General features: G+C 31.1%; 1 protein-coding gene across 3 annotated transcripts; it reads right to left on the reverse strand.

The window, feature by feature from the left end:
* Positions 1–1,716: 1,716 nt before the first annotated feature.
* LOC139486827 (arfaptin-2-like) lies at positions 1,717–8,910 on the reverse strand. Of its 3 annotated transcripts, none has more exons than XM_071271826.1 (6): positions 8,830–8,910; positions 7,980–8,211; positions 6,025–6,435; positions 5,348–5,441; positions 3,963–4,137; positions 1,717–3,411 (listed from the first exon to the last, which is right to left on the reverse strand). In XM_071271826.1, exons 2-6 carry the CDS (start codon positions 8,197–8,199, stop codon positions 3,259–3,261), a joined length of 1,053 nt encoding a protein of 350 aa, XP_071127927.1. In that variant the 5' UTR covers positions 8,200–8,211; positions 8,830–8,910; the 3' UTR covers positions 1,717–3,258. The 3 variants fall into 3 exon arrangements, with proteins under 3 accessions (XP_071127927.1, XP_071127926.1, XP_071127928.1); XM_071271825.1 differs by having other exon boundaries at positions 8,811–8,906; XM_071271827.1 differs by having other exon boundaries at positions 8,037–8,211; positions 8,811–8,904.
* Positions 8,911–13,243: the final 4,333 nt, after the last annotated feature.

Genomic DNA, 13,243 nt, shown 5'->3' on the forward strand with positions numbered 1-13,243 from the left:
AGAATTTTCATCTATCTATGGTATCACAGAATGTTAACTTAAACTTTAATATTTAAAATATAACATCATTTAATAAACAAACAAGAGGCTCTCAAGAGCCTGAATCGCTCACCTTAATTCTTTTGGTTAAATCTCTCATCAATGATTATTTTGGCTTTTCAATTTATTTAAATGTTTTTTGGATCGTCCTATTTTCTTCAAAAGCCAAAAAAAAAATAATCATTTTCTCCTCTGTTCTATTTTAGCCATAGGAGCTATGTTTCTTGACATACAAGGAAATAAAATATAAAATTTATACTAGATACTCTGAAACTCATTTAGCCTAAGTTCGGCTGAAATTGATACAACAGTTTCAAAGGAGAAGATTTTTTAAAGTAAGTCAACATGATGAACAAATTGTGAAAAAAAGTCTTTAAAGGGCAATAACTCCTTAAGGGGTCAATTGACAATTTTGGTCAAATTGACTTAATTGAAGATCTTACTTTGCTGAACATTATTGCTGTTTACAGTTTATTTCTATCTATAATTATATTCAAGATAATAAACAAAAACAGCAAAATTTCCTTAAAATTATCAATTCAGGGGCAGCAACCCAACAACAGGTTGTCTGATTCATCTGAAAATTTTGAGGGCAGATAGAAATTGACCTGATAAACAATATTACCCACGTCAGATTTGCTCTAAATGCTTTGGTTTTTGAGTTATAAGCCAAAAACTGCATTTGACCCCTATGTTCTATTTTTAGCAATGGCGACCATGTTTGTTGATAGATCATAACTTCGGATACAATTTACAAACTAGATACCCTAAGGAACATTCAGTTAAAGTTTGGAAGTATTTGGCCCAGTAGTTTCAGAGAAGATTTTTGTAAAAGATTACTAAGATTTACGAAAAATGGTTAAAAATTGACTATAAAGGGCAATAACTCCTAAAGGGGTCAACTGACCATTTCCGTCATGTTGACTTATTTGTAAATCTTACTTTGCTGAACATTATTCCTGTTTACAGTTTATCTCTATCTATCTAGAATAATATTCAAGATAATAACCAAAAACAACAAAATTTCCTTAAAATTACCAATTCAGGGGCAGCAACCCAACAACGGGTCGTCTGATTCATCTGAAATTTCTGGGCAGATAGATCTTGACCTGATAAACAATATTACCCCATGTCAGATTTGCTCTAAATGCTTTGGTTTTTGAGTTATAAGCCAAAAACTGCATTTGACCCCTATGTTCTATTTTTAGCAATGGCGACCATGTTTGTTGATAGATCAAAACTTTGGATACAATTTATAAATTAGATACCCTAAGGAACATTCAGTTAAAGTTTGAAAGTATTTGGCCCAGTAGTTTCAGAGGAGAAGATTCTTGAAATAGTTTACGACGACAGACGACGGACGACGACGGACGCCAAGTGATGGCATAAGCTCACTTGTCCCTTCGGGACAGGTGAGCTAAAAATCTTCAAATTCCCTTCTCCAAATTTTTGGTGAGACAAAAATTTCATGCCTTAAAAATACCAAAATCAAGAAATATTACAATAATTAATCGTAGTTCCTTAGAGGAATAAAATAAAGGGAAATTATCTAGTATCACATCCCCAATTTGCAGTATATATATTTATATTTAATACATTACATCTATAATACAGTACCTCCAAAATAATAATTTATAATAACATGAAATAACTTTTTTTACAATTTCATATAGGTTATTACAGATTTGAATTATTTTGATATTTAATAACAAGCATTATAAATTTGAATGCAACTTTAGTTCTACAAAAATACAACACTTATTCTCAAATTTAAAATGTTATAATGTTATGTCTTCATTTAATTTTCCAACTAATAAATTAACCATATGCATATTCAAATGTGGATTTTACGGAAATTGTTTGGTCTTTACAGATCCTGAGAATATATAAATGTTTATTTGCTACCTCATCAAACAGTTTTAGTGAATAGCTAAATTCTCAATCATGCATTATATATATCTATATACAAAATAAATGACACTGAAAACATCATTAACAATTGTTGTGAGTTTCTAAATGACTCTCATGTCCTCAAACAATATTGCTTATTTCATACTGTATAAGAACTCAATTTTAATGTAATTGTATGGCATTTGTTGGTTCACTTTTTAAAATAATCTTAAAATCCTAGATGCCCAGGAGAGATATTTTCTAAATTATATCTTAATGTTAAATCTCCATATTATCCTAGTCGGCTACTATAATTAATGAAAAACGGTATCGATGGTAAGTTAAAATCTACTGGTTATTTTTTTCAAAAATACTACTAGCATCTATTTAACCCCTGCTGTGCTTGAAGACATGGACTGGATTTATTGTGACAGTCACATCTAATAAACATTTAACAAAATTACTTACATTGCAATAACTAATAAATAAATAAATAAACTATGTAATTTCTTTTGATGTGTTAATTATGCAAACCACTAATAACCACTATCGACAAATGGTTTTACTATGTAAATAAATATTCAATTCAGCATAAAATAAAACTTTCTCATGTAAACCAGATTTTAATCCTGCTATGATGTACTTTTAGAAAAAAAAATATCTTTAAACACAATATTATGATATAAAACATATTCAAAAGAAAATCTTCCACAGAGGAGAAGGTATAAAAATGCAAATTTTTGGACCCTTGAAATCAAAAAGTGTAATTAATCCCATAATCATAACATTCTGTTCTCCTCAATAGTCGACATGTAACCAGTTGGATTTGAAAGATCGCCGCAATAACCTGATTTTGAAATTAAGATATTAGCAAAGTTTTACAAAAGACATAAAAGGTCTTATACCAAGGTGATGATGTGTGGTCAAATAAAGCTTTGGCACATAAAATTTGCCAAAGAGTTTTATAAAATTGCCATTTTAGGTTAAATCAAAATGATCACGAACTCCCTCTTACGGTTCTAGATCACAGTGTGTACATTGATCAAGTAATTAGCCATTTGAATTTCCATTAGTGTTCAATTATTACCAAGTGTTTATGCAGTTTAAACTTTATAATTGTAAGTTACATAATCTTAACAAATAAATGTCCATTCAGCAGAAGTATATCCCTCACATTGATATATATATATAATGGACAAAATTAACAAGACATAACAGGGATTTGTAAGTATCACATAACATAAAATAAAACATTAAATGAATAAAATAAATACTTCAAAAAAGAAAAAACGAAAAAGAAAATCTCAACAGAAAAAAGCTACAATAAAATTATTGTTCTATCCACGATGGTTTTTCTGTATTTGCTGGTTTAAGTTTTATATTGAATTGTTTTAACGTTGCCTCTAATGCTGAATCATTGCCGGTAAAATAAGCTGATACAGCGTTGTGAAATAATAACAACTGTTTGTGCATGACTTTTACCTGAAATAAAAAATAAATAATCTTTTATTATACAATAATAGAAGAATAACAAAGAAGATTTATATATCTAAGAGGCAAAAACTAAAATTTACAATACAAACTAAAACACAATTTTTTGGATGTTTTAAAAACATATTAAAGAGGAATTCTAAATCATGTTAGCAGTCAGTTAGATTAAATTTAGTAAATTCATTTGAATCCAAATTCAGGCAACACTAAGTTTGTTGTGCATGTGCGTAGGGTGTTCAGTTATTACACAAATAAAATAATGTCGGCTTTGATATGTGAAACAAGAGAGTCACTAAGAAAAACCATTTTCTTTGAGAGTTGGCCCACAAAATATCATTTGCATAAAGGTAAAACAACCATTTACATTACTTTAATCTATGACATGAAATGAAACAGGTCTATGCAATCATCATATAAATTGCTTGCATGTCAGTTTATATCTATTTAAAAGCCTTTCTGGCAAGTGTAAATTAGATCTTCTCAGATTTAATCATATTAGTTAACTTTGGTTTTAAAAAAAAGATTAAGAATTGGACTATTACCCTATTCTCATCTAGGAACTTAAGTTTTATAGACACATCTGCTCTAAGCTTTTCAAACTTGACTTTATGTTCATCAAACTTTCTTTTGGAGCCATCCACTTTAGAAGCCGATGTTGATTCTCTAGGTGCTAGCTGTAGAGCTTCCATCTCATTTCTGTAAGCATCATACTCTAACCTGAAGTAAAATAAAACAACAATAATTGTATAGGTGCTAACTGATAATAATGAAGTTGTAAGTAAGCATTCTAATCTGAAAATCAAAATTTCGAGTCAAGGAAGGCTGCAATTAAGTAAGTTAATTTTTGTAATTTTAAACAGTGGTTTGCTTATTTCAATGTTACAGTTACAATTTACTTAAACAGTTTGATTAACAATATACAGTTTTATCTAAATATTCCTTTAAATTTTTTTGAGATAATTTATTGTTGGCCTTCTATTTCCAGTAGGGCGGTCAAAAGATCTGAAATTTAGTATTCGAATACTTGAATCCTAAACATCTATTGAAAAGTTTAGATTTTACGTGGGATTTTTTGTGTTTTTGTTATTACTTTTCATAAACATATTAATGAAAGACAAACGTACTCATAGCTTGCTCCTCTGTGTGTTTGTGTCAAATTAAACAATGAATTACTGACAGTAGTTTCTACAAATCATAATAGCAATTATTGTTTGTGTATGTGTTCATGAACCACATTCCAATAAAATCGAAAATATTTGCATATAAAGTCCGACAAATGCACAAAGTAGACAATATATGTATCATCTGTTCCTGCATGAGGAGTTGGTATTTTTTATAATCCGACTTGTCAATTAATTTTTCATCAACAATATTGGACTTAAAATTACTTGTGTTCTTTTGTGTTGCTCAGTTTTACTTTTTCTGTGTTTTGTTTTTTTGCACCATCATTTGTCCAATTTTCTTTTTTTTAGTCATGACGTTGTCAGTTTATTTTTTACTTTTGGGTTTGAATGTCGCTCTTGTACTTTCGCCTATCTCTAAATTGTTAATTAAACAATTATTGTTAAGTTTCAAAAACAGAGTAACTAGATTAATATTTCAACAGAATTAAAGTGAGTGGAAATGTGAAGAGAACTATCTCAAGATGTATAACAAGCTAACAAGTATTTGAGAACTAAAACTGTACTCAAGTACTCAGCCTTCCAAGCGAGTACTCGTTGCCATCTATAATTTCCAGCTATGTACTGAATGATGTGAATAAGTAAGTTGCTTTACATCTTATTCTTGAACAAATAGACATATAAAAGTCTAGAATAAATTTATCCTTTTCTTAACGTAGTGCCACTTTTCTGATTTTATCTTTTTACATATTTGTATCCAGTTAAATGTGAACTAATTCCATTAAAACCATATTTAAATGTCCTACCTTGCAGCTTCATACTGTCTGACTGTTAACAGTGTGTCCTCCATGGTCTTGTTACATAAAGTGTTAATGGTTGATGTGAAAAAATTCATAGCCCCTGAAAGAAAACAGACCAGTGTTTTAAAGATATATATATATCTACAATAAATTACTAATTTGTGACAACTATGCAAAGGAGAACATATCAGTATTTATAATGTTTGTTACATGTACATCATATTGATCAAAGTAGAGGGTATTAAAATATTTCTCCTTAACTTCTTAATCCATTTAAATTATTTTTCTTATCAATAGTTGCATTTTTTTAATTGAAAATCCACAATGATCTATTTTTACAAATAGCATGCTAGAAATATAGTATCCATTCGAAGATGAAAGAGAATTCAATCAAAAACTTATTGCACATACGACAAACACCTTTTTTCTATCATTAAGTGCTCATCCAACATTAAAATGGTAATAATTGCCTTAAAAATAAAATCACAATACATGTAATACTGTAATCCTAGGAAAATTCAAAAGGAAGGTCACTAATCAAATGGCAAAATCAAAAACTCAAACACATCAAACAAATGGAAAACAGCTGTCATATTCCTGACTTGGTACAGACAAAAATGAAAATGGTGGATTAAACCTGGTTTTAAAGCTATCTAAACCTCTCATTTGTATGACTCACTTACCTAATAATACTTCCCCATTTTTTACCAGAGCCCTTTGTGTCTCACAGTTATATGAAAACTCCTCCTGAAGTTCTGGAGAACGTTGAGCTTGCTCTGAGAAGGCTTCACCTAATGCCCTCTGGGTTTGTACAACATTACAGAAATGACTATTTAAGTTCTTGGCCAGTCTTAATATATTAGCATATTTTCTTTGCATATCGCGTAATACTTCTATTTGTGCTTCTAGTTCCAGATCGACAGTTTTAGAACCTTTCCCCAGTCTCTCAGCAATGTATTGTTTAGTACATTTGAAGGTGTTGACACTCCATGATTTGATGGTTTCTATTTTAGATTGTGCTGTTTGTACAGTTTTAGGTAAGAAGTCTCCGTTACTGGATGTAGGGTTGTTTGATAATGACACATGACTTGTTGCTGAAATAAAATAAAATATCAAAATTTTGAAATTTTAAAATTTGAACTTAAAAATTATGACACAAATGAATTTTTACTTTTGGTTAATATATATGATAATGTTAATGATTATTAGTATGATAGTATCAGATAATTATATTTTATCCAATTCCAAACTTATAAATATTGAAAAAGGTCTATGCAGCTACATTGTATGTATTGATCTTTAATCTCCAGTTCCAAAATGTATGTGTTAATAGCAGTAGGAATAACGTATAGCCAAAACAATTGAAATACCAATGTTTAAATCTTTATAGGTACAGGTTAATGGGTTTATTGCTTTATCTTTTCTTTAAAAAAAATATAATCCAAAATGCCAAAAATAAACAACCGCATACCTCATGCAAAAAAAGATTTTACCCAGGTTTTGCATGCCAATGAATAATTGGGATACCACCACCAAAAACAAATGCTTTTCTTGTATTTCATGCAGGTATCATTAATCAGTTGCATGAACATGATGAAGTCATGGCTTATGTATTCAAATAAATAAAACAAAAGTATCTGATAAAATCTAAGATTTAACCCTCCAGATGATTAGTTTGTACTCCCAGTTCTCAGAAACAACCCTTTTGTTTTATTGAAGGTCTACTCTATTAAATAGTATTAAACCATCTTCAGCTAATGAATTAATTTCAATAATGTGTATCAAATTTATTTCAGGAGATTTTTCCCCCATGAAAACGTTTCACTTTTCCCTCTGTCATAACAGAATCTATAAAAAATATATTTAAAGAATGCAGAAATTATCAATGAATTCATACACAAGATTCCATAACAGCAAAACTATGTTTAGAATGTCAACAAGCAATTGCAAACTTTAGCACATATAATATGTACCTTAGCCGTAGCTATTCCTGCAATTTTCATTATGTTTTTTTCTCTTTCTTGAATAATGAACAGATTTTTATTCATATTTCTCTCTAACATGTCTAAAGGCTTCCAAAACTTTTGGAAAAAAATTGTTAAAAAAGACATTTAAAACAACTGATGACAAACAAAACTTAAGTTTATACTGTAATTTTCACTTATACTGTAAATTAACACAGTGTAATTGTTTGCCTTAAATTAATGGAGAATAATTATAAAGGCTTTTTCCCCTGGAGAAAAATCCCAATTTGAAAAAAAAATGGCTTAAAATTATTCCCAAAAAGACAACTTTTTTCCCAAACAGTGCAGTCTCAGTAGTAATTTTGCATGAATACAAACTGAAAAACACTAGTGTATACATTTTACAAGCCTAAAATTACTATATGTGCAGATTTGAGGGTCTATTTATGTATCATCATTGACAAAAGGAGTCTTATTTTTAAGCAGGGTTTGACTCTTGAAAGCGGGTCTGTAAATTGGAGTTTCAGTCAAATTCATTGTTTAATCTAAATTTCCCAATTTGATGAAAATTACGCATATTTTCCCAATAAAAAAGGGTACAGGTAGTTTTGAAAAAAAACAACAATATCACTGTAAAAAAACAATATATGTGAACAAGAAGCAGAAACACACACCAGGTGGCATAGTTTGAGATCTAGGTAGCTGAGAAGATCCAGTGTTATCAAAAGAACCTGATCCGCCTGGATATGATGATGTCATTATTTTTTGTGGAGATCCGGTCTGGACTGTGTTATGCATGTCATTTAAGTTTGGCCCATCTTCTAAAATTTCTTTCAAATCTTTCTCAAAAGTATCGACTTCTCCTCCACCATTAACCATATCTCTTCCTGCCATAATTGAATGTACCTAAAAATAGAAAATATATGACAACAGAGATGTCCTGCCATAAAAATGGGGTTTTCAGGAATGAAACTTAAGTGTCTGGAGATGGCCAGAATGCAGGATTTTACACCAATTATCCTGAACATACCAATATATATTTGGATGCTACACCTCTGCTGTAGTTTTCTTTGAAAAAAAATACACATTGCTTTGTATGCCAGATAGCTCTAACTGGGTGAAAAAAAATCTGTGTAATTTCAGAGCTTATCTGACGACGATGTGTAACATACTAACATTGTACAACCAACCCTTGTGGACATGAATTTACAAGTTTGTCTGCAGGCCAAGCGTGAAGACTGCATAACATAATTACTTAGTAAGGTCTTGATTTTTTGTTGTCATGCAAATCATCATTACTTAAAATGTGTTAAACTATAAGTCAAACGATGATAGTGTGTTCGTCATGCCAGATGCCGGTCACAAATTTATCAATCATTTTAATTTATCGAGAGAAAATCATATCATATATGCGTTCTTTGAATACGTATGCGTTCCTATTTTACATAGACAAGAATAACTACAATTGGTTAAGGGGAGATTTGCTTGCTTGGCATTACGCTTACGGTATGGCTTATAAATTACTGTATTTGGTTTATCTCGTTGGTTGTTTTCCTATTATTTCTGTCCGTGTGTCTTGACAAGTTGTCGGTGTTGACGTCACCAGAATCTAGTCTAAAACCAGACGATTAACAATTTTACATTTAGATCAATATTTGCTAACATCATCATATTTTATTAAGAAAATATATTTTGGTATCAATTCTATCATATAATCTATACTTTTATGTACGTAAATCATTTGTTGTTTATTTTTTTTCTTTTAAAACTGGTAAGTTGTGGTATATAATTTTATAATGGAGTTCATATATATCATTAGAACTGGAACCAAGTTAAGTTTTGTACTTAGATACTACCAGTACAAGGAACAGTCGTCAAAAACAAATTTTTGCTTTCTAAAAAGCTGAAATGCTATATAGTGACGAAATAATTACATCTGAAAACTAGATTTTCAGTGGCGGATCCAGGGGGGGGGGGGGGGTCCGGGGGTTGAAACCCCCCTTTTTTGGCCGATCAGTACATTTGAATGGGAGCATATAGTTGGAACCCCCCCCCCCCTTTACTCTGGGTTGGGAACCCCCCCTTTTTAAAATGGCTGGATCCGCCACTGATTTTTATGCCCCACCTACGATAGTAGAGGGGCATTATGTTTTCTGATCTGTGCGTCCTTCCGTCTGTTCGTCTGTTCGTCCGTTCGTCCGTCGTACCGTCTGTCCGTCTGTCTGTCCGTTCGTCCGTCTGTCCCGCTTCAGGTTAAAGTTTTTGGTCAAGGTAGTTTTTGATGAAGTTGAAGTCCAACTGACTTCAAACTTGGTACACATGTTCCCTATGATATGATCTTTCTAATTTTAATGCCAAATTAGAGATCACGGTCCACTTAACATAGAAAATGATAGTGCGAGTGGGGCATTCGTGTACCGAGGACACATTCTTGTTTGAAATGATATTTTTAACATCCCCTTTTTATCGTACAACCTAAAAAGAACAGAAAAAGGACTACAAGCAACTATGATTTAAATCTTTCGTCTCATCGTACGTACGGGTTTCATTCCGTCCCGTCGAGAGCTATGTTCCCAACAGACGTAGACATGGTTACTAGGCTGCGGTTTGATAACGTAGCATGCAGTGCAAACTAAAATGTAAAGATATCGATTATTCAATGAAAAAGGTGTACCATATCAAATTTTTGCAAAATTTTTGTTTGTTATTACGAAAAAGCCCTGACAAAGACTCATTTTATGATTGAGTCGTTGTTTTAAATTTTTAGGGATTATTAGATTTTAATCTATGCAGAGCACTACGTCAAAATACAAGAAAAACGCCACAAGCCGCAAACGTATACTATACGTATATAACCAGCCAGATTTTTGCCAATACCTTCTCTGAGGAAACTTTGCAAATTGGGCACTATATAAGGGTTTCAAACCCATTACATGGTATGCTTACCTCTGAAATACAAAGCTTGTTTTGTTACGAGTTATGTCTGGAAAACGATTTTTTGGTGTTTTTTGCTTTTTGTTTTGCTTTTGCATTGTTTTGGTATAAATTAGAAAAGGGGGGATACCTTGAAATAGATTTTTCAAATGATAAACATCAGCTATAAAATGCGAAATACCTTCATTGTTTAGTAAATAAGCAACAACTTGTTGACACATAAAGCAGTCATATGAATCATAGGAGATGCAGTGTATACATCAATCAAACAGCAAGCCGACAACACAAAACTGAACGGTATGAAATTCGCTGTTTTTTGTTTGTTGTATTATTATAGAAGAATCTCAGTGTTAAAATATGCACTTCTGTTCACGTGCAAGTGGTGGAGTTTCAAAGCCGTGACGGAGTTTTTTATTTTCTTTTCTGTTTGGTCATTTTCCTCTTCGTTTACTTTTTGCTTATTTGTGTGTGTCTGCAGAAAACTAGTAAGACTTACGTAAGTAGAGCTGCGCTAATTTTTCAAAACTGTGTGTGCGTTAATTCATTTGTGTTTTGTTTCGCTTGACACCACCAAGAAGGTATATAGACTATTTCGGGCCCGGTCACAAAGAACATACGAGAAAATAGTACATATTTTAGACAACATGTAGTTCCTACGAGTAGCTGTAACTTTGTGCAAAAGTAAAAGAAAATGGGTAATGAATTGATATCAATTGAAAGGATGGAGCATTTTATATAAATACTTGATACTGATTTCAAACAGACAGTGCTAGTTTTTACGCATCTGCTGATGTCTTGATGATGGACGTTTACGAAGAAAGGAGAAAACTTTAATTTCTAGAATTCAACTGTATAAACATATTGATGTGTGCGTTTCCAAAAAAGGATTTCTTTTTAATGCATTTTGATATTTTTCATTGTTTGGTAGTATTATCTTTAATAAAACAGTTGTCGCAGTATTAGTGCAGAGGCGGGATCTGGCAAGATGACAGGGGGGTCATGACCCTATAACTCTACGTTAGACCATATGTTAAATATTCTCCTGTGGTACCACAGGGAAGTTGTGTTTTTTTATAAACGGCTTTCTCTTGTTTACAAGAGCGGCCGGTTCATCACTGTTACCAGTTTTGAATTTTATCCTCCAAGTACCGAGGAAGCGTTATTCAAGTTTTCAAAATTTTTACAACCTATTAAAATATTATCATAAAATTCTTTTCTTAAAAAGTTATAAAGGGGACACTGACATATAAAATGTTCTTCGTCTTCAACTTTATCTAAGGTGCATTTTAATTTACATAATCTTTGTGATTTATCTATATAGGTTTTAGCATATATGTATATGATGATGTTTATTTCTTCGAGTTTAACGCAATAAAATGTGAAATATAGATTATAATACTATAGTAACAAGCCTATTGTTATTTGATAAAATGAATAAAACAGGCTGAAGACTGAAGTTTTTATATAAAAATGAGGTTTAGAAAAGATAAAAATTATCGGGATTATACATCTTTCAAATCAAGAAAATCTTTTGAATATTAAAAAAGAGAAAGGAGAGACTTTACCATATCATAACAACAAACTTAAAGAAACGAATATTCGATATATTTTTGGTAGGGATGTGCCATTTTGCCTCAAAAAACGTACCCATTTTAATATAACATTCACTGAAATTCAGTACCTATAGTTATATAAATATTTAAGAAAGAATGACCTATACGTTATATACTATATTTAAAATATGACCCATGCTTATAAGAATAAGAATAAGAATAAGAATAAGAATAAGGATAAGAATAAGAATAAGAATAAGAATAAGAATTTTTTTAACCTAATCAAGAACCCATAAAGGGCACCATTTTACAACACAATATGATTGGAAAAAGCAAAACAGAAAACTAATACCATACTATAAAGTTATATAAAGTTATATAAGCACTAACTCATCATCACTCATAATTCATAAATTCATAAAAATTAATAAATATACCAGCTTAAGGTGAACTTTCAAATGAATTGATTTAATTTAATACAAAATATGACCATTAATAATGTAAGATTCTCAATAGCATATTTATATATGATATGTAGACCATACCCCAAATCTGAGACTACTATATATAGTCTCAGCCCAAATCAATATATAGTTATCAAACGTAAATGCATTTTAATATTATAGGATGTCATTAAAAAGGAGGGTCATTTTTATATAAAATCTCGCAAAATTATGACCCATATTTTTTGAAACATCCCCGTATACCCAATAATAGTTACCCCCCCACCCGTGACATAGACAAACAATGTCAACCTAATTCAATATATTAAAACATGCAATCTCCATAATTCATAAAGGTTTCACAAGGTTTGGTAAACAATACTTCCCAAACAAGTGAACAATATTAATAAAAATTTACGCACAAATGTATTTATTAAAGTTGAGCATACACGTGTTTTCTATTATGTAAACAATCACACGTGATTGTGTGTCCGCATAGTGGTCATCTATTGGTGTTTATGTTAGATAAACAGGTTTGTGTTTTAAATATATGATATTTCGGATTGGTCAATATTTGTCGCATTGCGTAAATATATTGAGTATGATATTTGTTATGTAAATAGCACGGAATTTTTAAAGCGCGAATAGTTGTCTTGTTTAAGTAATTTAAGATATATGGTCATTCGAAGCTCGTATACCGTTCAGTAAGGCAGCTTAGTTTAGGTAAAGATATGTCCGAACCAGTGCTCGATCTGAATGAAGAAGATTTGTTAAGGGACCCCTTACATGGTCAACCCGAACGTCTTAATGCTTCAAATTCACAAGCTAATCAAAACCGTGACTTAGTAGACACTTTTGGCCTTTTTAAAGACTATTTGGATAAGAAACTTGTTGATTTGAAGTCCGACATTCTGTCAGAACAAGACAATCTATCTAAGAAATTCAGAGATGAGGCTAATATTAAGTTCAAATCAGAAGGGAACCGTATTCAGTTTCGATTTAATGAGA

Source organism: Mytilus edulis, chromosome 8 (genome assembly GCF_963676685.1).
Source record: "Mytilus edulis chromosome 8, xbMytEdul2.2, whole genome shotgun sequence".
Classification (NCBI taxonomy): Eukaryota; Metazoa; Mollusca; class Bivalvia; order Mytilida; family Mytilidae; genus Mytilus; species Mytilus edulis.

Bases quoted from the DNA above. Each gene is read 5' to 3' on its own strand.
- LOC139486827 (XM_071271826.1), bottom strand. From the start codon at position 8,199: ATGGCAGGAAGAGATATGGTTAATGGTGGAGGAGAAGTCGATACTTTT. The intron at 4,138-5,347 runs GTAGGACATTTA...ATTTTACTTCAG, and splicing joins AGACAGTATGAAGCTGCAAG to GTTAGAGTATGATGCTTACA. The intron at 3,412-3,962 runs GTAATAGTCCAA...TTTTTATTTCAG, and splicing joins AGTTCCTAGATGAGAATAGG to GTAAAAGTCATGCACAAACA.